The 24,006-nt window shown below is 37.1% G+C and overlaps 5 protein-coding genes across 6 annotated transcripts; 1 reads left to right on the top strand and 4 right to left on the bottom strand.

The window, feature by feature from the left end:
- The first annotated feature begins 113 nt into the window (after positions 1–113).
- LOC115236446 (F-actin-capping protein subunit beta) lies at positions 114–5,399 on the top strand. The gene is made up of 4 exons (XM_029808914.1): positions 114–357; positions 619–830; positions 913–1,285; positions 1,410–5,399. The coding sequence occupies exons 1-4, from the start codon at positions 355–357 to the stop codon at positions 1,641–1,643; spliced, it is 822 nt and encodes a 273-aa protein (XP_029664774.1). The 5' UTR covers positions 114–354; the 3' UTR covers positions 1,644–5,399.
- A 75-nt stretch (positions 5,400–5,474) lies between these two features.
- LOC115236447 (eukaryotic translation initiation factor 5A) lies at positions 5,475–8,616 on the bottom strand. 2 transcript variants are annotated; one of them, XM_029808915.1, is made up of 4 exons: positions 8,481–8,616; positions 7,289–7,581; positions 6,842–6,976; positions 5,475–6,150 (listed from the first exon to the last, which is right to left on the bottom strand). In XM_029808915.1, the coding sequence occupies exons 2-4, from the start codon at positions 7,562–7,564 to the stop codon at positions 6,079–6,081; spliced, it is 483 nt and encodes a 160-aa protein (XP_029664775.1). In that variant the 5' UTR covers positions 7,565–7,581; positions 8,481–8,616; the 3' UTR covers positions 5,475–6,078. The 2 variants fall into 2 exon arrangements, with proteins under 2 accessions (XP_029664775.1, XP_029664776.1); XM_029808916.1 differs by having other exon boundaries at positions 8,380–8,515.
- An 875-nt stretch (positions 8,617–9,491) lies between these two features.
- Positions 9,492–10,456, bottom strand: LOC115236448 (nuclear nucleic acid-binding protein C1D-like). The gene is made up of 2 exons (XM_029808917.1): positions 9,927–10,456; positions 9,492–9,852 (listed from the first exon to the last, which is right to left on the bottom strand). The coding sequence occupies exons 1-2, from the start codon at positions 10,141–10,143 to the stop codon at positions 9,632–9,634; spliced, it is 438 nt and encodes a 145-aa protein (XP_029664777.1). The 5' UTR covers positions 10,144–10,456; the 3' UTR covers positions 9,492–9,631.
- LOC115236445 (frizzled-4) lies at positions 10,212–23,507 on the bottom strand. Its single transcript, XM_029808913.1, has 9 exons — positions 23,224–23,507; positions 22,192–22,875; positions 20,854–21,177; positions 20,423–20,666; positions 20,060–20,306; positions 19,599–19,836; positions 14,468–14,655; positions 11,593–12,692; positions 10,212–11,369 (listed from the first exon to the last, which is right to left on the bottom strand). Exons 3-8 carry the CDS (start codon positions 21,048–21,050, stop codon positions 11,887–11,889), a joined length of 1,920 nt encoding a protein of 639 aa, XP_029664773.1. The 5' UTR covers positions 21,051–21,177; positions 22,192–22,875; positions 23,224–23,507; the 3' UTR covers positions 10,212–11,369; positions 11,593–11,886.
- Positions 22,990–23,834, bottom strand: LOC115236343 (V-type proton ATPase subunit D-like). Its single transcript, XM_029808729.1, has 2 exons — positions 23,445–23,834; positions 22,990–23,313 (listed from the first exon to the last, which is right to left on the bottom strand). Exons 1-2 carry the CDS (start codon positions 23,832–23,834, stop codon positions 22,990–22,992), a joined length of 714 nt encoding a protein of 237 aa, XP_029664589.1.
- Between the last annotated feature and the right edge of the window lie 172 nt (positions 23,835–24,006).

Genomic DNA, 24,006 nt, shown 5'->3' on the forward strand with positions numbered 1-24,006 from the left:
TCAAAGGAAAGATTAAAAAGAAAAAAAAATTTCTGGCCTTATCCGAAAAATTTCTCATACATTATGTGTAATCAACCAATCCGCTCTTATGACAACGTCAGATTAGGCTTAAATGTCAGTTTGGCTAGCCTGCGACGCGGACAGTTAACCTCGCTCTTCTCGGAGGCAAGAGCCAGCGACGAGCGCGACGAACCAATCGCTGCTCGCATTACGACACACCCTTTAAATGCTCGTTTCGTTTATTTTCGAGAAGATCCCAGCGAGATAGTGACTGATAAAAGATACGTTTATCTCATTACGAACATCTTCTAATAGGATTTTGATGTTCGTCGGCCTATAACCAATCGGAGCACTATGGTGAGATATTTATCCCTTATTTATTACCTATTCTCTTCTTATTGTACATATTTGTAAATAAGTAATTTTAGAAATTATCCAACGTATTTAACAATAATTTTATCCTTTCCTTTATCATCGACTTCTTCCTCTTACATTATCATCATCGTGGATATAAAAATCATATCTTGAAAAAGAAGTGAGAACATATATGATTAATGGTGTCATAAATACATATAAATCGTATTTTCTATCTTCATATTCTTCGATTATATATTCTAGACGGAACAGCAAATGGATTGTGCGTTAGATCTGATGCGGAGACTGCCACCGCAGCAAATCGAGAAGAACCTTAGTGACCTAATCGATTTGGTTCCTTCATTATGCGAGGATCTATTGTCTTCGGTAGATCAACCGTTAAAGATTGCCAAGGATAAGGAGTCTGGCAAGGACTATCTTCTGTGTGACTACAATAGAGATGGAGATTCATATAGGTTTGATCTAAATGAGCATTCTGATGATGTGATGATAAAAAAAAAGATAGCGTACAAATCCATTTTATGTATTTCTATGCAGATCTCCTTGGAGCAACACTTACGATCCTCCGCTTGAAGATGGCTCGATGCCTTCCGAACGACTGAGGAAACTGGAAATAGATGCTAATCATGCTTTCGATCAATATCGAGAGCTCTATTTCGAAGGCGGGGTCTCTTCGGTGTACTTGTGGGATCTGGATCATGGATTTGCAGCGGTGATTCTTATTAAGAAGGCTGGCGATGGTTCCAAGAAGATTAAAGGTTGTTGGGACTCGATACATGTGGTAGAAGTGCAGGAGAAATCAACTGGTCGCACTGCTCATTATAAACTCACATCGACAGCCATGCTGTGGTTACAGACCAACAAGCATGGCTCTGGTACAATGAATCTGGGTGGCAGTCTGACACGTCAGGTAAGCCTTCGGAACAGTACATAAAACTATTAATTTTTGGATTCTTTGCCTATTCACATTCTTCTAGTTAATGCTCAATTTATATCGAGATAGATAAATGAAAAATGTACGCGCATAATTACAGGTAGAACAAGATGCTCAGATTAGCGAAACGTCCCCTCATATCGCGAATATCGGCAGAATGGTGGAAGATATGGAAAACAAGATCCGCAATACGCTGAACGAGATCTACTTTGGTAAAACAAAAGATATCGTGAACGGGTTGCGATCGGTACAATCTTTGGCTGATCAAAGACAACAGGCTGCGCTCAGGCAGGATCTTGCGGCAGCGCTACAGAGGCGAAACGCCAATAATTGATCCTGTGAACAACAAGAAAGCTTTGATTATGATTGCGAATAAATTTCGTGGTATTTATGGATCCTTTAACTTTGCTTGGGATCTTTCAATTTTTCACAGACGTTTTTATATTTTTGGAATCCGTGAAATCTTTTAGATTTTCTTAGAAATGCTAAATTTCTTATGACTCTTCTATCTGTTTCCCAACAGTCTTAAAATCTTTTTGGACATTGGGAATTTTAAATGCTGCAATCTAGACTTTTTCAAGTCACACAGTATTCATAAAAATCGTAGAATTCCTGGAATCAAGGTCAGTTTACATTTTTTAAATATGACATTTATTACAGCATTTTGTTGCCCAGACACATGGATCAATCACGAACGCGTTGATTAAACCTAAACAGTATGAAATAATTTGTTTAATATGGAATGAAATAGAATTTATTGTAAATATGCGGGAAAGGTGCAACGCGTTTTAGAATGGTAAATTAGATAAAAAAATGTAAAATGCAAAAGAAAGAGTGAGTTATAATGTTATAGTATAACATTTACTATACATAAAAGGAGATCTCGAAAAAATTACATTAATTTTTAGCAATTAGCAATTTTCTTTTTTCGGTTTGTATTAAGTTTGATATATATGGAAAGATGGTAATAACTCCATAACATTTTTATAATGTTTAAAAAAATATCAATATTTCGCTTATATATATATATATATATATACTGTTTAGGATTAAATTTAAAATCGTGTAATTAAACGCTGAAACTGATATATGTAAAGTTGGAAAAGAAATATCGCATCGCAATTATTGTAAGAAGAAATCTATCTTCGCAAATGAGAAGCTCTTTAAAAGCTACACATAGAAATTATAAATTTATCTTTATTTATATTAATATTGTTTAAATATGAATTTAAACTTAAAATTTTTGTAACATTTGGATGTATTGAAGAATATCCCGTTAACATATTATTTAGAATTAAATTTTAACATAGCTCACACATCCTCCGAGGGATAGTATATAAAACAATTTATTTACGTAAAAATCCAAAAGGAGCGATTGCATTTTGCATTTGTTATAATAATAATGAATCCATATATAGTGCGCAAATAAAAGTTTTCAAATTAAATTTTATTCGTTTGTATTAAATATTTTATGAGTACAAAAATCTGTCAGTACCATAGATCCTCGAAGTCATAGATCCTTGTATATCGCAGCGGGAAGGGGCGGGGGGAGGATACACATGATATTTATATATATTCTGGAATTTCATGGATCTTTGATACTACAAATCCTTGGACTAATGAGTTATTAGAATCTCAAAGATCGCTAGTACCACGAATCCTTGCGTCTCTAAAACGATAATTGTTAAAAATTTCTATCCCGATCCTTAAAACTTCTGAATTTTTGATACACACGAAATAATGTCGACATATTAAAGACTCTTGGTACTATGAATCCTTGAAATCTTGACTGCGCAACCATACATTTCGAGAATGTCGCATATTCTATGATCCATGGGGGTGCGCTTAGATTATTCCTCGTAAATAAAGAGGCACACAAAAATAACGAATAGAATTTGTAAGTACGTAAAACACAAGAAAAAGAAAAGCATGTTTTTTACGTTAGTGCCTTTTTTTTACACTTTTGTGAATTACCCCACCCCCCGATTACCCATATAAATTATTTTACTATTACATATATTATTAACTTAATGAGATGTAATTTAACATTTTTTTGCGAATTTTGAATAATGGCAGTGTGCGGGCGAGTCAGTCTAAGAGAAAGGACTGAAAAAGAAAGGACGTCACCACACATCATTTCTCTGCGTGAATATTTTTCCACTATGTCTATACTATTTTTTTTTTTTTTTTTAAATTGATTTCTTTTTTGGTTATAGAGTTAACAATCAAAATAATTATGAACCTGGTCCAACATAGCACACATAGATTACAGACGCTGATTTATTTCTCATATTAATTAATTATTCGATATTTTGTTTATTTCGATTATAATAGATGAGTTTTCGATTTTAATGTCGTCGCCAAAAGATCAAAGTCATCAAGGAAGGCGCGTTATTTCGAGTTCCCTTTCATAATAAATGATTAAAAAATGGAATTTTATATAAAATATATAATTTTAATAAAGAGGGATATATAAGAGGATAATAATTATTAGATATACATCGAAATTTATATGTATATATATTTGACGATTTGGGGACTTCGTATTCATTTGTTAAATAAAGGAATTTTATTAAATGTTTGAAGGACATTTAATCGCTAGGAACATATTTGAAACCGTAATCCTAACACACTAACACAAAGCTCGGAGATGCGGAAGGATTCTCGCAGCAAGTTGTAAGCAATCTGGATGTTTTATGGGAAAAAATTAAAAATTTTTTAAAATTCAGAATTTTGTTTTATTAAACAGTAGAGGTTTTGCTAATAAAAAAAATAAAATGGGAATATTGCAAGGACGCCAAATTAAACAAATTCCGAGTGACAAAATGTTTCTATGGGAGGGCAAAAAAACGTATACCTTCCAATGATAACTGTGATTATACACTCTTGTAGTTAATTATCTGCTTATAATTATTTCTAATCATTCAGACTGCACCATCGGAACAATTTTTTTTTTTATACAAACGATGACACGAGATAAAAAGGATCTAAGGGAAAGATTCTTTACGCACATTTGCAAGTTCACACAAGAATCTTCCACTCACTGTTCTATCTTTTTGCTAATTTTAGTGTTACGTCGTCTAATTAAAAGATTAGATAATTATCTCGTCGAGTGAAAGCGGCTCGTGTAACCTGTTCTGAAAAATGTTTATTAAAACGAAATATTACAACAAAATGTAATAAAGTCTGAGCATTCATAAGCCAATTACAGTCTTTGAACATGATGCGATATCGCATTGCGCCGCACCGGCCATATCAAAGCGCACAAATTGTTATCTTGCATGATCTCGACGTTCTTGGATTTAGAGGTCTACACATATATCGTATCTTAATATCGTTAGACATTATAACTTTGAGCTTTTACATATTGTTGATTAAATTCTTATATTTCTAGAGTTCCGACAAGATATTTTCATCACTAAATTTTTACGTTTCTTAATCTTTCAATGAAAAATATCAAGACCTTTGTGCATAGCAAGCTCGTTGATATATAAAAAAAAATCTTAATTAAAAACTTTCAGATCTTCCGATTTTGAAATTCATAGCTATCGAGCATTTTAAATTACCGATTTCTTTCCGATTTCTCGTTTAGAAATTAAAGATTAGAATGTTGAAATTTTATTTCAAAATTCTCGAATCTCATTAGATATCAAAAATTTCGAATTGCCATCGTTGAATTCGCAAATTTTTAATTATCGGAAAATGAAATGTGATATTTTTAAATCCTTCCAGATTCTTAAACAAGAAAAATTCGAATGTTCAACTTTTGTGCAGTTAGATTGTATTAGACCTAAAAATCTCGAGAACTCAAGTTCTTTCCACAAAAAAAAGGGAAAAAAAGAAGAAATCTTGTAGACCATTATATGTATAAATTCTGTATAGTGAAACGCCAGTCTTGTTTATAATCATTATGAATCGATCATCAGGAAAGATGCTTGAAGTGAGCTGCTTTGTGTCGGGCATCGCTAGCATCCCATGAAAAATTGTTCCGCGCGCGCGCGTTAAAGACTCTAGAGTCCTTTTTCCACGACCTCTTCGTATTGGTCTCCAACAATTTTTTCTCTCTCTTTCTCTCTCTCTCATTCTCTCATGTATACTCTCTCACTCACACATATAAGTGTAATAAGTTACAAAGCTGTTGTAAATAATTTCTTTCTCTCTATTCTTTAAAAAAAAAAAAGGTCCAGGATGTGTGTCAAGGCTTTCTCAGTTTTTATTTTCAATCAACTTTCTGCTGAAAAGTTGTCACCACTTTCTTGTATAACAAACAACGCGTGTGTGAATGTATAAGTATATGTGTAAATATGTCCTGTATGTATGTGTGCACACATATACGCTATTTATCTGTGTTGTCTATGTGTGTATATGTATGTATTAAATGTATAGAACTGAGTGTACGTATACGCAGTTCTCGCTTTCCCGGATTTGTTCATTTAAATATTGTTGAATAATAATTAAGTAAGCAGATGTTACTTCGATAAAAGTCGCTTTTCGCACTGGCGCGTTGCTGTTGTTAGGAATTGCTAGCCCGTTTTATTTGCTTATGCTTTTTTCTTTCTCTCTCTCTTTCTCTCTCGCTCATTCTCTCTCTTTCTCTCCATTTCTATTTCGCTCTTCCACTCTCTTCATCATCTTCCTATAGATTTATTATTATTGTTGTTTATCCTGTTTGACCAATAGTAAAGGTATCAATTGATTGGCTAAGCGGGTGGTTTTAGCTCGAATGTATATTGGGTTTTTTGTCGTCGTAGTTGTCGGGCTGAACACAATTATTTGTCGAGGGAGGTGTTGTTTTTGACGGCGATTACTACCTCCTCACCGCATGCCTTGAGTACAGTGCACTAAAAAATACAATATAAATTTACATATCCAATAAAGAATCATACGCTTAATGTGGTTTTAGTTTTAGAGAAATAAGAAAGTAATTTTCTTTCGATAGAATTTTTATATAATGTGCTAATATATATTATATTATATTATATTATCAATTAATAAAAAGGGAATATTAGAGATTGATATTAATTTCTTAGACACAGTAAAGTAATGATTGTATATAAGAACAAAAAATAAAAGTACATATGTTAAGACTAAAAAAACATTTTGAAATTGGAGAAACTTTTGTAGAGATGTAATGCTGAAATTATAATTAGCATAATAATTACTATAATAGAAATGGAAAATATATAGATAGATTAGATTTTTTTTAAATATTATAAGACATTTCGTGAGTATAATATATTTGGAAATATATATTCTTAGCGGTTTGCCATATTACATTAATTATATGATTATTTGTAATAAATTATTTCAACAATTAAGAATGTATAATATCTTGCAAATATTTTAAAGCAAGACAAATTATTCACCTATGAATCTCTTATAGAATCCTATACATGTACTTGTACGATTCAACAATGTTTAAAATTACATTTTAAATAATATTACAATTTAATCAATATTAATTATGCAACATGTAAGAATGTTAATAACAAGTATAACTCATGCATATATCATACATAAAAATATACTTACAAGTAATTCTTTTCCAGACTCGTAATCAGCACGCAGTTGTGTTCCCAAGTCGCCATCAGGTATCTTGAGATCTTCGCGAAGTTCTCCATTATCAGCCATCAGACAAAGATAGCCATCGTCAGATATATCTGTAAGCTGCCACAAAAAAATTGCAGTTTTTACATTGACTGTGTTACAAATATGTCTCAAATTTTAAAATAGAATGATTGAAACTTACATATATTGTCAAAGTTCAAAATTGTTAAGATAACAGAAAAATAGAGAAAAAAGAAGAGTACAATAATGTTAAAATATATTTATATGAACATAAGAAAACAATAAAAATTTGTTAACTCTTTCAAGACTAGGTAGAGATTGAAAGTATAAAAAAGTAAACTTGAATTTGAGCTAAATAATTTTCTATATTTAGCTTGGTATAAAAGATTAAGAAGAGAGGCTGTGCTTTACCTGGTAATCTTCCCGCTTAACAAACGGTACATCCATATTGTGTGTGGATGGACAAATATCCTCATATTTCTTGGAGGTAAATATGTCGATACCTACTAAATGAACCTTGGCGTGACCATGCTTGCCAGTTTTAGAAGTCGACATTTCTACAATCTTGCAGGGACGTGACTTTAACATGACAAAACCATTTTTGCGCAGTGCCGAGCACTGCATAGGATACGTAACTGAAGCTCCAGAGTCTCCAGTCTCAAAGTGAGTATCCTCGATGTCAGCCATAGTTGTTTTACAGATATCTGTGTATAAAACAAAAATTTTATTAAGTTTTATATCAGTTTCTCTTAAGATTCATAATTTTTCCTTTCCCTTCCAAAAAAATTAATGCTCTAAAGAAGCTCGTAGCAGTGTTTAAAATAATTTGCTAGTGACAATAGCGATAACAATTTTAATAAATCATTTGCTACTTTTAATAATACGATTTTACAGCTGTATTTGACAAAGCAGCCTGACCGATTAATATCCGGGAATGCGTATTATCGTTAGCATTTTATTAACGTTAGTTGCACGAAAGAAAAAAAAAAACAAAACGACCGGATAAGCTATATTTTGACGTGACAATATTCTCGTGCTTAACGCAGGATGTCTGCATATTCTCCGCATAATCTAACGCTGTAATCATCTTATCTGCATTGTTAGCAGGCCATGGGCGAATCATTGAAATTCAAACGATCGCAATGTGTGGTTACACCTGGGCGGACAGCGTGACCACGTGGCGCGTCGTCGCGAAAAGTTCGCGAGAGGTGCCGAAGCGGATGAAGAGCGCGACTAACCAAAGATGTCTCGCGCGATGAGATCGCGAGTCTCGGCGGCGAGCCCGATTCGCGTCGAGCGTGCTCGTGACAGGCGTCGCGACGTCCCCGAACTCGCCGTTCAATCGCGCACGGCGTATTTCGCACGACGGACAGAAATCGCGGCGAACGAACAGACGATCGAGCAGGCGAAGGCGAGCGAGCCACATTGGCAACGCGAGCCGATTATCATCGCGGGTGGGTTAAGAATCGGCCCTGGCGCATCGTGGTTGCGTGGATACGAACCGGCCCGGCAATCACCCACGTATTCTCAATGTTCCGCCGCTCGCTCGTACAATTAGCACCATTAGTCGAAGCCGAAAACGAGAATAGCTCGGGATACTCACATGTGATCAAAATGGATACTCTAAGAAGATCGTGTTGCGCCTGCGCGCCACGGGATCGTATTAGGGGTTCACAACATTGACTGCACGGATGCTCTCACCGCTCGCCGGTCTCTCGGCGGCCATTGTGACCGCCATCTTCCGGTAACGTACTACAACATCGCGTTAAATCTGCGAGACTTGTATTGGCTCCCGTGCCATGTCATAGATTAGTAAAAATTATAGACGACATTTTTCTGGATTCGAATCGGATGCGTCGTGTCTTGGTATTCATGAATCATGTCTGATGGTTTTGAAAGGAATTAGCAATATTGTCACCTCGAAAAGGAGATGAAATATATTGTTATGTTCTGTTAACTTTATATTTCATTTTAACGAGTCAGACAGCTGTCACTTTATCACTATTACTATTCGTTATAAAATTGCTGTATCATCTCTCTCTCACAATCATAGACATTTAAAAAATATATATAGACGGAACATTAATGGTGCCGATTGGCAAAAGGGAGGGATTGAGAGATAGACATATTTTATATGCATAGCTGTGTTCCGATTCCCCACCCGGTATTATAGTATATGTCACATATACTATAATATCGGGTGCACTCGGGTGGGGAATCGGAACACAGCCCTACAGATTTAAAGTCCGTGGTGCATACAAATTATTTTTCGAACAAGCGTTATAGAGTTCTTGCACAGGATGTAACAGGAAACATAGGAGTGTCAATCAATCGTAATTGTATTATATTAAATTATATACAGTTATAGATAGTATATTAATAATTAGAAAGATATAAAAATTCTCATAATAGAAAGAGAAAATAATAATAAAATAAAAATACATAGACTAATAATTATATGTATACATACATCCCAAATTAAAAATCTGTAAACTCTGTTTTCATAACAAGTTTTTTGCTTGACAAATATTGTAAAATTTTTTTGAATAAGATATAATAAAAATTAATTTATATATATGTATGTGTAATATGAATAAGATATTAATTATAATAATTATAATGACAAAATGAATAAGAATTTAATTATAAAGACAACGTTTCTCAAGCTTCATATAAAATGGCACATTGAGAGATAATGTTTACACTTCATATTCCACAAATATATAATGTATAAAAATGTAACAAAATTTACATTTATGTAGGTAACGAATCTTCAGAACTTTCAATTTTCTTCTCTGTGCTTTCAGATTTTTTTTTCTTTAATTCCCATAAACTGTTTTTCACAAGTCTATTGGCAACATTCTTGTTGATGCGTGGCATAAGTGTGTTTCTGTCATGGATTTGCTTCGCTCGAGCCATTGCTTTCTTTAGTCTTTCATTCTCCGATTTAATTCGATGCTTCGACGGATCAATTCCTGCAAAATTTAATGGTCAATGCTAATGTAAATTCGATACTTTCCTCATGCTTTAGAAATTAATCTTTGATCACCTTTAGCTCGCAAGTACATCCAAAATAGACTATTAAGACTATAAGATAACATCAAGTTATGTTTAATCTTATTGACGTTGGACAGTTTTTCATATAGTGAAGGATCGCTAACTACTGATTCCACTACATCCTGAACTTTGAAGGCTGCTTCGCTGAACTGCTGTAGCCTAGCGATTATATTTGTGTCATGTGAAAGTTCCTCAAAATCAGGGTCCATGTCTCCTCTGCGAATTTACTAACAGAAAATATGCAAGTCTTTCTTTTTACGAAGGATATTATTTATCAAAAGATGTTTTTTTTTTCTTTTACATCAAGATTATGATTACACATAACCTCTAATTTTATAATCTCCGCCTATTTCTGCTATAATGAATATAACAAATTTCTTTCCTTTTTCCTTTTCGATATAAATATCAGTATTTTTTAAAACACAACACCACTATTTCTTTAAATCATTTAAAAACAATTAATCAAGTCTTCGATACACTCGTACGACTTTCGTCTTTCGTGTACTCGCGCAATATGATCATGCTCCCTTTTTAGCGCATGCGCAACATAATAGTAACAAATCATGCTTGTATCTAGGGCTGTGTTCTAAAATTCACTGCCAGTAATGGGAATCTATGAGTCTGTTCTTTCCAATACTGACTGTGAATTTTGGAATTTGGAATACGGTCTAGATATTCATATTTTATGCGCTTAAAATGGCAATAACAATTTGACAATTTATCGATAATCTAGAAACAAGTCGGACGAGTTGACAGAAATAATCTTAAAATATATAATATTGCAACATAGTATTTAAAAAATGATGTTATTACAATATTGACTTGATAAATTTTATTTTGAATTATCTTTTTAATCAATAGTCATAGTTCACAAATATTTACGTTGTGCTGTCTGGAATTAAGTTATAAGGAGAAAAAATATATACACTTTAAATATTTATATTACATATTGTATTAGCAATCAATCTGAATAATTCCATCGATATCACATCAAACCGTCCGTTTATTTAAAAAATTTTTTTTCTCGTATAACGCGAAAATAATTTTTGAGAAAAAAGAAGAGTAAACTATTAATATAACGAAATAAACTTTGTACATGTAAAAGAATTTAGCTAACAATGGATTAAAAAGATCGCGCCGTGTCGAAAATTATACATCACAGAATTAAAGTGCGATCTATCTATGTGATGTATTATACGAGATTTATTCGTGATGCTTTATATACATATGCGTTTACATGATCACGATTGCACGTGTAGGAAACCTAATTGAACGCATTCTTCTCCGACTGCTATCCTTCGAGGTTTAAATTTAGCACCGACCGTTCTCTCATCTCCACGAATATTACAGCAAATAAATTCAATGGCGTATTTAGGAGACGCACCATTTATAGTAGTTTATTAATGTAAATTGCATTTTCCAATAAATCTCTAAAATTGCGATGAAGGAATCTTCCAGAATTCTTTCATCACACGGTTCTATCTTAAATGGAGAAAGAGAAACGTCATTAAATTTATATTACGTTATAAACGTGGAATGAACAGAATACATGAAAAATTATGAAACGAATACGATAAAAATAACTTAAATTAGAACGGATGACTTTACGCATGCACGTAAGAAATTGGCAGACAAAGGATACATTACGAATCTCTAAAATTGCGATGAAGATTCTTTCATCACACGGTTCTATCTTAAATGGAGAAAGAGAAACGTCATTAAATTTATATTACGTTATAAACGTGGAATGAACAGAATACATGAAAAATTATGAAACGAATACGATAAAAATAACTTAAATTAGAACGGATGACTTTACGCATGCACGTAAGAAATTGGCAGACAAAGGATACATTACGCTCGTATCGCTTTTACGTGTTATAGGCTAAATACATGACGTGTTTAAGGCACTTTGTGACCAACAATGAACTACGCGCAATTGCGATTGTCATTCAAACTTGCGTCTCGCTGCCAGAATGATGTTTTCGATGTTTCCGATACTTTTTATAGTTTCTATGAGGCATTTGCGAATTCGCTATTGCGTGTTGATGTAACAAAGGATGCTGCGACGGCGTCAAATGACTGAGATGATGAATCTGATGAGGTACGGGACTAGCGGTACCGGCGCTGTAACAATGCACGACAGGTACCGGATGACATTTGTGCGGCGGTTGTTTGCAGTGCGATAGCTTGCGGCACACGATCGTTACTTCCGGCCACCAGATCCACGCGGAAGCCATCACGCCGGCACCAAGAGTCAGCACCAGCCGCAATATGAAGAACTGCAACACAGGTCGAGCGGGCACACGCGGCGCCGTGGACGGTTCCGGTGCTCGGAGCCACGTCTCCCTGCCCCACCATTCGTAAAAAGTTGTACTGACGAGGCAGATTATCAGAACGGCGTAAAGACAGCCGAATATGCCAACGCGGATCAACAGCTGCTTCTGTCGCCGATGAATCTCGGCCGGGGACGATTTACCGGACATCTCGCGCTGCTGACGCATCAGCGGATTCGTATGGGACGTCGTTAACGCTGTTAAAACTGCTGTCGTCATCGTAGATGCTGCAGCCGCCGCTGTTGCCGCCGACGATGATGATGCCGATGTCGACGTCGGCGTCACCGTTGGACGTTGTGACAATGTCAATGACGCTAAACCCACCAATAGAAACATTATGCCGAACGATAGATAAACGAATTGCGGAGCTAGTACTAATACGAGTAGAGAGTGCGTATTCTGCTGGCCAACGAAGCAACTTGCTGCAACAGAAAAAGAATATCTTGTGACGAAAACCATTTTTCAAAACATTTGTATTTATATTTGGATGTTTGACATGTGTATAGTATTGTCTCATTTTAAGAAAAGCGACCGTTTTTCGTTTATGAATGCGGAGCCATTTACCTTCCAAAAATTGTTGTAAATGTTCTCAGGGTGAGAATAACACTTTTGAAGTTTTGCGCATTGTTAGAAAAAATGGTCAATACCGTTACAAATAACCGAATATAAGTAAGATCTACAGTTTAGTATATCTAATTATCTGAGTTTTTTTCAAAAAATAATTTCAGAAATCTAATCTACGAAATGAAGACCGAAGAGTGATGAGGGAATCTCTGATTAAAATCTCTTGTGCATGCGAAGTTTCGAGTTTTAAAGTAGCCTCTTGGTCCTATCGGCGGACAGTGACAAGTTGCAGGGCAAGTTTGAAGGTATTTGCATTGAATGTCGCCTGCTAGGAAAAGGAGAGAGAGACAGAGAAAGGATCTCGACTAACCGGGTTTGTTCCTTTATGTGCATGCGCGGATGGCTTGGCAACTTTCTCGAAATTTGCCGTCAGCAAATTTACTTGATTTGACACACGAGAGCATGCAGATTCCGCAGTGAATGTCACGCCGACGTGTTTCGGATGACATCCTCGAATATTCGTAGATATCATGCATCTATGCGTGTATCATTGTAAAAAAATGTCTAGATATTTGCATGTCTAAAACACTTACCATATGAAAACATTCTCTGATACATCTTGCAATAGAAATTTGGATATCTATAAAATAACGTATTAACGAAAACACGCGAGAGAAGAATTTCATTCCTGTGCTTCTCACATAACGAAAAAATTTTTATTTCGTAACAAAGAATGTGCAGCGGAATCCTGACATACTGACGAGTTGAGCGCGTCGCTGACATTCCTTCCGCAATCCACGAATTAACCGCGGTTCGACCCAATTTTATTTCCTTCCCTACGACTGAAAGATAGTTAAGGTACGATAGAAAATATTAAATACTAAAAAAATTGTGCGTGAAATTTTAATAAATGTAGAATATTTAGAGAGAGAAAAATGCTACTTTCTAATATAATTAACATTAATTCACTGTATATTTACTTATATATGTTATGACCTGCACAATTTTTCTTGCATATTCAAGATTAAGTATAATGATTATAAAAGTAATTGAAGGTTGGGTACGTAGACAGATATTGCTACGTTGCATACTGGTCGTTTAATTCAAAGATGCTAATCTCGCTGGTCTCACCTTTGAGCATAACTTATCGAGAACATAAACACGAGAGAGCGGCACGTATTAGCATAAAATAGCTGGACCTGAAGCTCGAATTAAGATAAATGGAGAAAATGTGACAAGGATATATAAAGATAGATGTGGAGAGAGATGAGTCAAGATAAAAAACAAAACAATTATCAGAAACTGACAAGAATTTGCGTTGATGAATCGAGTTGGATCCTGCGAGGATCCAACTACGCCAATGGCGCAACCTCATAAAACAAACGGTATAACGAGGCGTGGCCGTAAAATCCTCCGGGCAGTCTTCTTAGAGGCTGACCAACGTGCTATTGGCGAATGCTAGGTTCTATACGAGCTCGATAATTTGTTAAAAATTTGTTAAATTATAAGAGGCTGAACGAAAGCAACGGAAAAGGTAAAAGCTTGAAAAAAAAAAAAAAATACTTGGTTGATCTATGATTTTGTAGCATCTTCGATCTTACAGAATAGAATTAAAAGATGTAATAATACCTACCGGTCAACTCGTCGGCATCGACATCTCTTGTAACCAGTACAGCAATAGTGTGCGTAGCGGGCAAGCCCCAAGCCAAGACGGCGGTGATGGTTGAGAATCCTTGTCCTAAACTATCCTCCTTGCAGTTGCCGGTCGTCTTCGTCCATTTTCTGGCCATTATGCACCACCACGCACATATCACGACCCACCTGCGATCGAAATCGTATCGGATAACACAGAGAAATTTCGAATTATTTGCAGGAACGATTCGTCAAATTGTTTTATAGTTCCGAAAGTTAAAATATGAAATATATCAAAAGGCTAGATTAAAGGATAAAAAAAGAATTGCAAAGAGAGAGAATTTTTGTGAACGGATGCAAACTTCTCCGGAGGCTTCTTCGAGTCGATTATACGGTCCTGCGAGAGAACTTACTACAGCTTTCAGTATAATAAAAGAAGAAAGAATACAAGAGAGGTTGAGAAAGGGATGCGGTAGAATAAGCACGAGAGCGAGATGGAATGACGCGAGGCAGTCGAGTGAGCGAGTGTTTGCGCCTCGTTTGACCTGTTCGCGCTGCTTTTCGATCTTGTCGAAGACTCGCGTGATTAATTAGTCGGCTTTTCACCGCAACTGCTCTTTCTCCCTCTCTTTTTTTCTCGACAGACTGGTTGCTGGAAGAAACGGATTATAGCCGGTACAGCGCAGTTGCACGTGCATGTATACGACACTATGTGCGAGGAGAAGAGGCGCTCCTTCTGTCTCACACGCGACCAGCACACACCGCTGAACCATTGTTCATTCCAGCCTCCGAAAAGGTTCTCAGCGAATAAATGAATAATTCGTTGCTCTCAGAGATTTTTATCGCAAATTTCTACGCATATCATAAAATAAGACTATTGTAATATAATCTATCGTCATTATTGAAATAATAAAGTTGATGAAAGCTTAAGATATAGTATGTAGTTAGCAGTAAGCATTCAGAATTTGTTAACCACAACAATCGACATGATATTAATAAATTTAGTTAAAATATATAAAATATGATTATATATATATTATATATAGCGGTGATGAATGGAGTGATGCGGTGCACACACGCGATGCGCGACTTTTTGCATTTGTGGAACGTTGATAAAAAAGGAAAGAAAGAAGGAATGATTAACACTTTGCGAAGTGCGATCGCATTGTAAATTACAATGAATATCGAATCAAATACAAATTGAGCGACTGAGAAATTTACTTAGTAGAAAAGAGACTGTGTGTGTGTGTGTGAATACACACACGGACAGACAAACAGAAGATATGTAAAGACGAAAAGAAGTGAAATTGCTTTGCATTTCTCTCGCCTAGCGACATCGATCCGCACTGGAACGGTTAATGGGATTGCGAGGAATAACGAGCTTAATCTCGAATTGAGCGACTGAGAAATTTACTTAGTAGACAAGAGACTGTGTGTGTGTGTGAATACACACACGGACAGACAAACAGAAGATATGTAAAGACGAAAAGAAGTGAAATTGCTTTGCATTTCTCTCGCCTAGCGACATCGATCCGCACTGGAACGGTTAATGGGATTGCGAGGAATAACGAGCTTAATCTCATCAGAGTACGCGTAATAAGGCCGATTAGTCGTGGCACGAGTATACCTCTCTCCCTTCTCGTAATCGTTGGTACGCACGGTTGGGTGGTCGACCACTCGCACAGTTTCCGTGCAACTCGGACTCTCTGAGCCAAACGGTGGAAGAGAAAGAGGAGAGAGACTACCTAACGACTCGCTAACTAACAAAACAAACAAGAGGTAGCTAGTACCCCTCTCATCTCATCTCGCTGATTATATACCCCGCGGGGCCCTCTATACACGACGGTACCTCCTCTCGCATTCCTCCCCGTTTTCACCCTTTTTTTTTCTCTCTCTCTCTCCCTCGTCGATTCGCTTCGTCTTTTTTCATGATGAATTCGGAAAAATTGAGCGTCGCAGTGTCGATGCATCGCATGAAAGAGCCTGTTTATGCACGCAAACTTATGCCCATCGCGAGGTCCATGTGACGGGACTGACTCGCGTGAGCGATTACGAAAGATTCTTGAATCTCTTTGATGATAATAAAGAGCCGCTCTCCGAGCTCTTTGTATAAACCTAACAATAGAATACAAATAAGTTCAATCAGTTGTTAAAATTACAAAGTATTTTTTACAATACTATACTTACTCTTCAAACTACATTATTATTCTGATTAAAAAATCTAACTGACTAAAAAGATGTTTCGAGTGTCACGTTCTCACAACTGATATAATTTATTCTATCTTATTATTCTATAATATTTATATATTCTAATGTATCAACATCGTATTAATATTAATACACGACGGTACCTCCTCTCGCATTCCTCCCCGTTTTCACCCTTTTTTTCTTTCTCTCTCTCCCTCGTCGATTCGCTTCGTCTTTTTTCATGATGAATTCGGAAAAATTGAGCGTCGCAGTGTCGATGCATCGCATGAAAGAGCCTGTTTATGCACGCAAACTTATGCCCATCGCGAGGTCCATGTGACGGGACTGACTCGCGTGAGCGATTACGAAAGATTCTTGAATCTCTTTGATGATAATAAAGAGCCGCTCTCCGAGCTCTTTGTATAAACCTAACAATAGAATACAAATAAGTTCAATCAGTTGTTAAAATTACAAAGTATTTTTTACAATACTATACTTACTCTTCAAACTACATTATTATTCTGATTAAAAAATCTAACTGACTAAAAAGATGTTTCGAGTGTCACGTTCTCACAACTGATATAATTTATTCTATCTTATTATTCTATAATATTTATATATTCTAATGTATCAACATCGTATTAATATTATAAACGGTGGACGAAACTCTCCCTCGAATCGCAGGATTCGCTGGATAATGCCAGCGGCTTGTTATCGGGGCTTCGACGGCTCCACCATTCTCGCGGAGCTCTTATCTCGGATAAATTATCGAGAAATTCTCGGATCCGGGTCCTTAAGCTTTAAGGCCCGGCTGGGTATTGAGAGAGAGATGATGGATCAGCTCTTTCCTCGAGCCCTTCTTTCGACTTATCCTTTTTCCCCTCGTTCCTGAGACGGCCGTCAAACTGTTGGGGCATCGGGGAAAGGAAGGAGGGGGAGGGGGAAGAACGAAGAAGGGAGAGAAAAGAGAGAAACGGAAACGAAACTGCCGGACTACCTACTACCATGAAGCCCGTACGATCCTCTTTGTCAATGGCGTAGCAACGTCAATTACCGGTTCGATTCTTTGAAGATGGAAGGATCTAACGAAAACCGTGGAACGTCTTTTACATATTAACAATTTTAGAATCGCGATTTATTAAAAAATCTATATAAATCTGTATGTGCATCGACTTTTCAAAGAAAATATAGATATAAATATATCACACACACATAGAAATAAAATTATACAGAAATAATTCATAATTTGCTAATGCATGAATTATTGGTTCTAATATAAAAGCGGAGCTTACAAAGATCGAGTTACGTTTCTATTCTCTAGCAAATGACTATGATTTCGATCTTGAATTCGTCGCTTTTCACATAAACTTGACATATGTTACGAAAGACTAATGCAAAAGAGGGTAACAGAAAGCGAGATAGGATAATGGCAAGGGTTGTAAGGTTCTACGGGTCCATAGCTTCGTGGCTTCATGTCCGTAGGGCGCGATGTTTATCGGCTCTTTCGATGTAAATTATGACCATACGCTATACGACCAGTTTGCTACACTACAACTACACAAAAGTATTCGGATCCAGGGCCGGACCTTTATGATAGATGTTAACCGTATCGTATTGATTCCTTCATCCTTTCAAACATAAGAATTGTAAAGCGAAAGTGTACAACTTTAAAAATTGAGAAATGCGAAACTATGTATATGGATTCGACGTTGACAAAACTTGTAAAAGAAAATCTCCAAAATTTTAAGATTTATATACAGAATTTTTTATGCTTAAATATATATATATATATTCACATAAATTCGAGGATCTATATGACGAGACGATCGAATTTCGCGAAACTCATTTGCATACACAATCTCAACCACAAATTGCATCCACGCATTGTGAATCATCTTTTGCTCTTTGCTTGGTCCGAGAAGCATCGCTTTGTTCACCTCCCACCCCATCCCCCGTTTCTCTCGCACTCTCTTTCTCTCTCTCTCTCTTGTTCTGCTTTTCTTACGCTTTCTTTCTCCGTCTCGAAGCAGCTTGCTTTCTCTAAGATGGAATGCCATTGACTCCATGCATATCTGGCAACAAGGTTCCTCTCGACCCACCTTATATATAGGGTGATCCCGATTCATTTCGAAAATCAAAAGATATACGAACGTAAGAAAACTGAAAGAGACAAAGATTCTATGAGGCATATGAAGCGAAGAATTTAAAAATCACAAGTGCCAATAATACATAGATATAATGAAAAACCGACGATTCGATGAAAACGTAAACGATCGAGGCATAATTGTTTGCAAAGCTTCTTTTTTCACAGCACGAATACTTGAATATTAAAAACTCTTTTCGCATCATAAAATTTTATCATCTTTAAATAAAAAATACACGTATATATCGTGTTAAAAAAATATTTCCTTTAAGATATATTGAGATCTTTATCGATATAAATCTGACGAGGCAGAAATCTATTTTACATAACGCGATAGTAATGAATTATCGGAGCAAATACGGGCGGACAGACGATTTTTTACTTATGCCACCCGTTAGACGAGTTAAGATGAGTCTCTCAGCATAAACGGGATGAGATGGGATGGGACGAGATGGGAGTCAGAGGCTCGTTAGCGGCACGAGGGGAGTCAACACTGTTGCCAGATTGTTATCCCTACCTCGGATGATGCAGTCTCGCCGCAGCGAGGCGAGAATGCAACAAGGCGCTCCGAAACAACCGACAACTTCGAAACGCGTTATACGGGTATCCTTCAGTTCTCACATCTGTACGTAATTAAAATCGAGCAATAGGAAAGCCTGCCAAAATTCCTTTTTTTGTCAAAAAAATAAATAAATACCTTGCGTTATTTATAGATACAATGAATTGAAACATTTCAAGATAATTGTTATTCAAAAGTAGTTTATAATTACTTGTTATTTCAAAGAATGTAAAATGAACTTACCAAACAATTGCAGCATTTCCAAAGTAATAGAGTAATAGAAAAACGACAGCGCAGTAAGGATTAGCTAAACCGTCTTGCGTGAGGTACTGTTGTTGCTGTTGGGCCAGGACAATCTGCTCCTGCGGGTGCAGCGGAATCGCAGGCGTGCAGGCGACGTTCAGCCGACCAGCGGCCAGTCGGATCACATAACCGATTGCAACTATTGCATGGCAGATCGTCAAGAAGACTATTGCACGTTCTGCAAGCGGACGTTATTTTTATTATATAAAAGATAACTAAATCAAATTTTCAATCCGATAGTCTTGGAAAAGCGACATTCGAAGAATCGATACCACAAGTAGCATTACTCAAAACTTTTAAGGATCACGAAGTTAAAAAACTTAGAATTCAAGCGTCACAATAAAGAAAAATAACTTGCCCTTTAACGTGGAAATGTTTTAATTTCAGAAAGGAAATCTTACCTGCGATAGTGGTCAGTACAGGCTGTTTACGCGGCTTTAGGAGTATGAAGATAGCTATCACGACGGAGACGAGGCATACCGTCGTGAATACAGCCATCCAGGCCTCTGTAAGCCCCTTGTCCTTTTGAGACCACAGAATGTCGGCGTCGCAAGCGGCGGCGCATCTTCCAGAGCGATTCAGGAAGATGTACAATCCAGATTTAGCGTACCAGGAACAGCCCCAGGGTCCATTGCTGGCGCTCATCGCCTAAATAGACGAACAAGAATCATATTTACATACAGAGAATAGCCGGATGGAATTGCCACATGATAATTTTGTATACAAGTATGTATATAATCGACTGAATATATATCGCTAAATACCTGGATAGGATTAGCTGGTCCAGGTTCGCCCGGTCCTTCCATGCACATGTGTTGATGATTGTTTTCTGGTGGAAACTTGGAGCAATTTAACGCAGCAGGCCAAGGAAAGCCGAATCCCTGAAGCACCGGAAAACAACGGGCTCGTACTTGCTCGCATAGACCTCGGCAAGGTCCGATGGGTGCGGGGACCTTTTCGGTGCACATTGGTGCATATACCGAGCACAGAAATAGATGTAATTGCGCGCTGCAACAAGTTACATATATTACTCCTCTTGTATAGATAGTTGCAATGTCATCAATATTTATTTTTTTATTTCTTTTTGACGTTTAATTACTTTTGCACGCGAAAAACTTTTGACGTTACGTTTAGATTTATCTACTATAAGACGCTTATATTTTTATTAGAATAACATGTAAAAAAGCGCATTTACCTGCATCCATATTGAATAAGCGGGCTAAACGTCTGTAAAGTAAAATCAGCGTCGCCTTGGATCTCGTGACCGACTAGATTCGGCATGACAGTAACGTTGTAGCCGAGACCGCGACACATCTCGATTCTGATCGGCTCGCAGGCGCCGTGCGCGCACCATATTGCACGCACTAATGTCAACAACAAGATCCAACGCATTTTCCGTTCTTAAAATTACGATCGTAAGGGCTACTTTAAACTTTGCGCCGTATATGCCATCCACCGCCGATCGATCGACATACCGAGGTATCGGTCGTGCATCGTGTAGATGTCAATTCGAGACTCTCTGAAAAAGCATAAAACAAAATACAAAATGAGAAAGATAAAATTTACAATTTATAAATACATGTTTAATGAAATTCCGCTTTACAAGTGCTTATTTTAAAAATGAAATTTAGTATAAAAACGTATCGAGGAAGAAATATACTTAAAAAGATATGAAATTTGAATTGAAAAATTGAAATTTAATTAAGAGACATACGGAGAGACGTGCCTTTTAAATTAATGAAGATATAACTCTGCCCTCTTCATTGAATCGGAACTTCTTCCTTTTCTTAATTACGGTCCTGTCACAGCTCCATTTAAAGAGCTGTCAAATCCAAGCTTGACTTAACGAGTAGTTTAATTAACTTGTTTGTGCATTAAACGAGATTAATTGGCTTCTTTCTCCAGTGCGGATTCGACCTTGGATTCAACTTAATCAAGATTCAACGACCGGACAACCAGATCTCTCGACACGATAACTTAATTTCACTCTGTCCTCCGCGATATAAATTGCACTCGACATATATAATTTGTTTTTTATACTATCAACCTATATAATCATACTAATCTATTAAATAATAAACTTCCGCTTTAATCGCTTCGAAACAGATTTTGTTGCTTTCTTTCCATAAACGGTACAGTTTACGGATTACTTGCGTGAACGCCAGCGTGCACGTGCCTATGCACGGATGGACGCGTGCACACACACGCACGCAGATGGTCGAAATAATAAAATTAGTTACAATTCAACGTGACATGTGACAAGGCACACGTTTCGACGCGTTCAAAACGAGTGCGGGAGCGCAACTTTGGCTCCAGCGCAGTGAATCACAAAGGCGGACGCTGCATAATCGGCCACGTTCCTTGATAGAAACATCGCGTGTTGTCTCCTTCAAATGCACACTATCGTCAATCGCGGAAGACGATCGCGCGTGCTACGATAATGTCACGGGCAAATCATCGCGAATGATAATTAATCAGACTGACTTGCAAGCAACCTTCCTCGTCGAAGGTTTCCGTACGACTAAACGCTTACCCACGATCGCGCCCGTCTGCTTATCCCCTCCTTCTTTGTTTGTTTCTTTACAGGGTCTTCTGATTTCTCCCGCCCGTCAGGATTTCCGTCCCGCTTGCGTACACGCCTATCCGTATAGCGATCGAATCGATCTATTCGATCACTTCTCGTTTCATATGCAACACAGATTTAATATTTTACATATATGTATCTAATAGCAAATATGTATAAAATTATATATATATATAATTTATGGCAAGAGTTACACTTAAGGAAATCTATATAATTGAACGAACACATATGTCAAAAATAATAAAGAAACTTGTTCTCAAAGATAAATTATATATCGGTTGTGAGTTATCTTAATTTAGCGTAAAAATCAAGTGCAAAATGTCTGACAGGACAGTTGAAATTTAGGAAAAAATTTCTCTCTCGTTTTGGCAGCTGCTACATCTATGAGATCCATCTACGGGGCTAGGAGGCAAGGAAGAGCAACAGTCACGTTCTCATTATCATATCCCGATGTTTGGCAGCAGTTAGGCTGGTTTTATGGGCTGTATTTTCTTGGTATAATTGGGCCCGCAGCGCGCTCGAATCCCCCTCCGATTTTCGTTTCCCATCTCGTTCTGTCATCGCGCTTTCTCCTCGGTTGTCTGGCGCGCTCCGGCATTTATTGCAGGGTGGCCGTATCCCCCTTTTCTTTCTCTGAGTAGTTGAGAAATTTATTAGACAATGTAAACAATAACACGTGCGGATTCTTTTCCTCCTGAAAATTCAAACGTGCGTTCTCGGTGGCAGAATCTTGTTTTTCTAATAGCGTCAAAAAAGGAGATCCACGTCCGTATCATCGAATATACCCGCATCTTGAATCGGATTGTATGAAAATTTGCCGTTATGTCGCTTTATCTTCAACTCTTGTATCCTCTTAATGCGATAGAATTCTTCTCGCTCGTATTCGTCGAGTTCGGTGACGATATACGCAAGAGTCCGTTCTAACCGCGGTATAATGATGTAGTGCAGAGCATTTACGCGACGATTGGTCGCCTTGATTACCCTGTCGAGCATCTGGAAATTGTGCTGCAACGACGCCAATTCGACCAGCAGATCGATCGCCTTTCCATAATTCTTCTTTAATCGAGCAACCTGCTGGCGTGTTAAGTACTATGCTAGTATACTAATCTTCGGTTATAGAGTTAACAATAAAATTAAAAAGATTGCATCGTCTTATCGTATAGCATTTGTGTCTTATCGTATGACGTATATACGATAATTACTTGTTGGCCGCCTCTGGCTAATCCGGTGAATTCGAAAGGATCGTCACCGCTGCGGTAGGGCTCGTAAATCCTCAATCGAACTCCGCCCATGATCTCCTGTCTGCACTGAATCCTGGTTCTCGCTTTATCAACCATCTCCAGGACCAACCCGTTTACGCCACCTGTCGCGTAATTCACTTCGGCTAACGAAAAAGCTGCGACCTTCATGACTTCGCCGAGTTGCGATTTATTTTCGAATAATCGCGACAAAATCTCACGAAATCGGATTAAGAGACCGTCGACCTTTTTCGCGAGCAAATCGCGACTTCTACGTGCGCAAACCAAGCGACACTTCACACTCGTATACGAACTGGACGTCGGAAATACCGCCAGTCTGTCCACAATTTCCATGATCGTTTACCGCGGGATTACAGACATGTGAAGATAGACTCTGGCTGCAAATATTTGTCCTAAGAAAGAGATAGAAAACTGCGGGTCATTTTCATTTGTTTCCTTTGCATTGATAAAGAATAGAAAGATACTCCTTCGTCTCTTTACCGTATTAAATGTAACTAGATAAGTA

The sequence above is a fragment of the Formica exsecta genome, unplaced genomic scaffold (genome assembly GCF_003651465.1).
Source record: "Formica exsecta isolate Colony F162 unplaced genomic scaffold, ASM365146v1 scaffold247, whole genome shotgun sequence".
In the NCBI taxonomy this organism is placed as follows: domain Eukaryota; kingdom Metazoa; phylum Arthropoda; class Insecta; order Hymenoptera; family Formicidae; genus Formica; species Formica exsecta.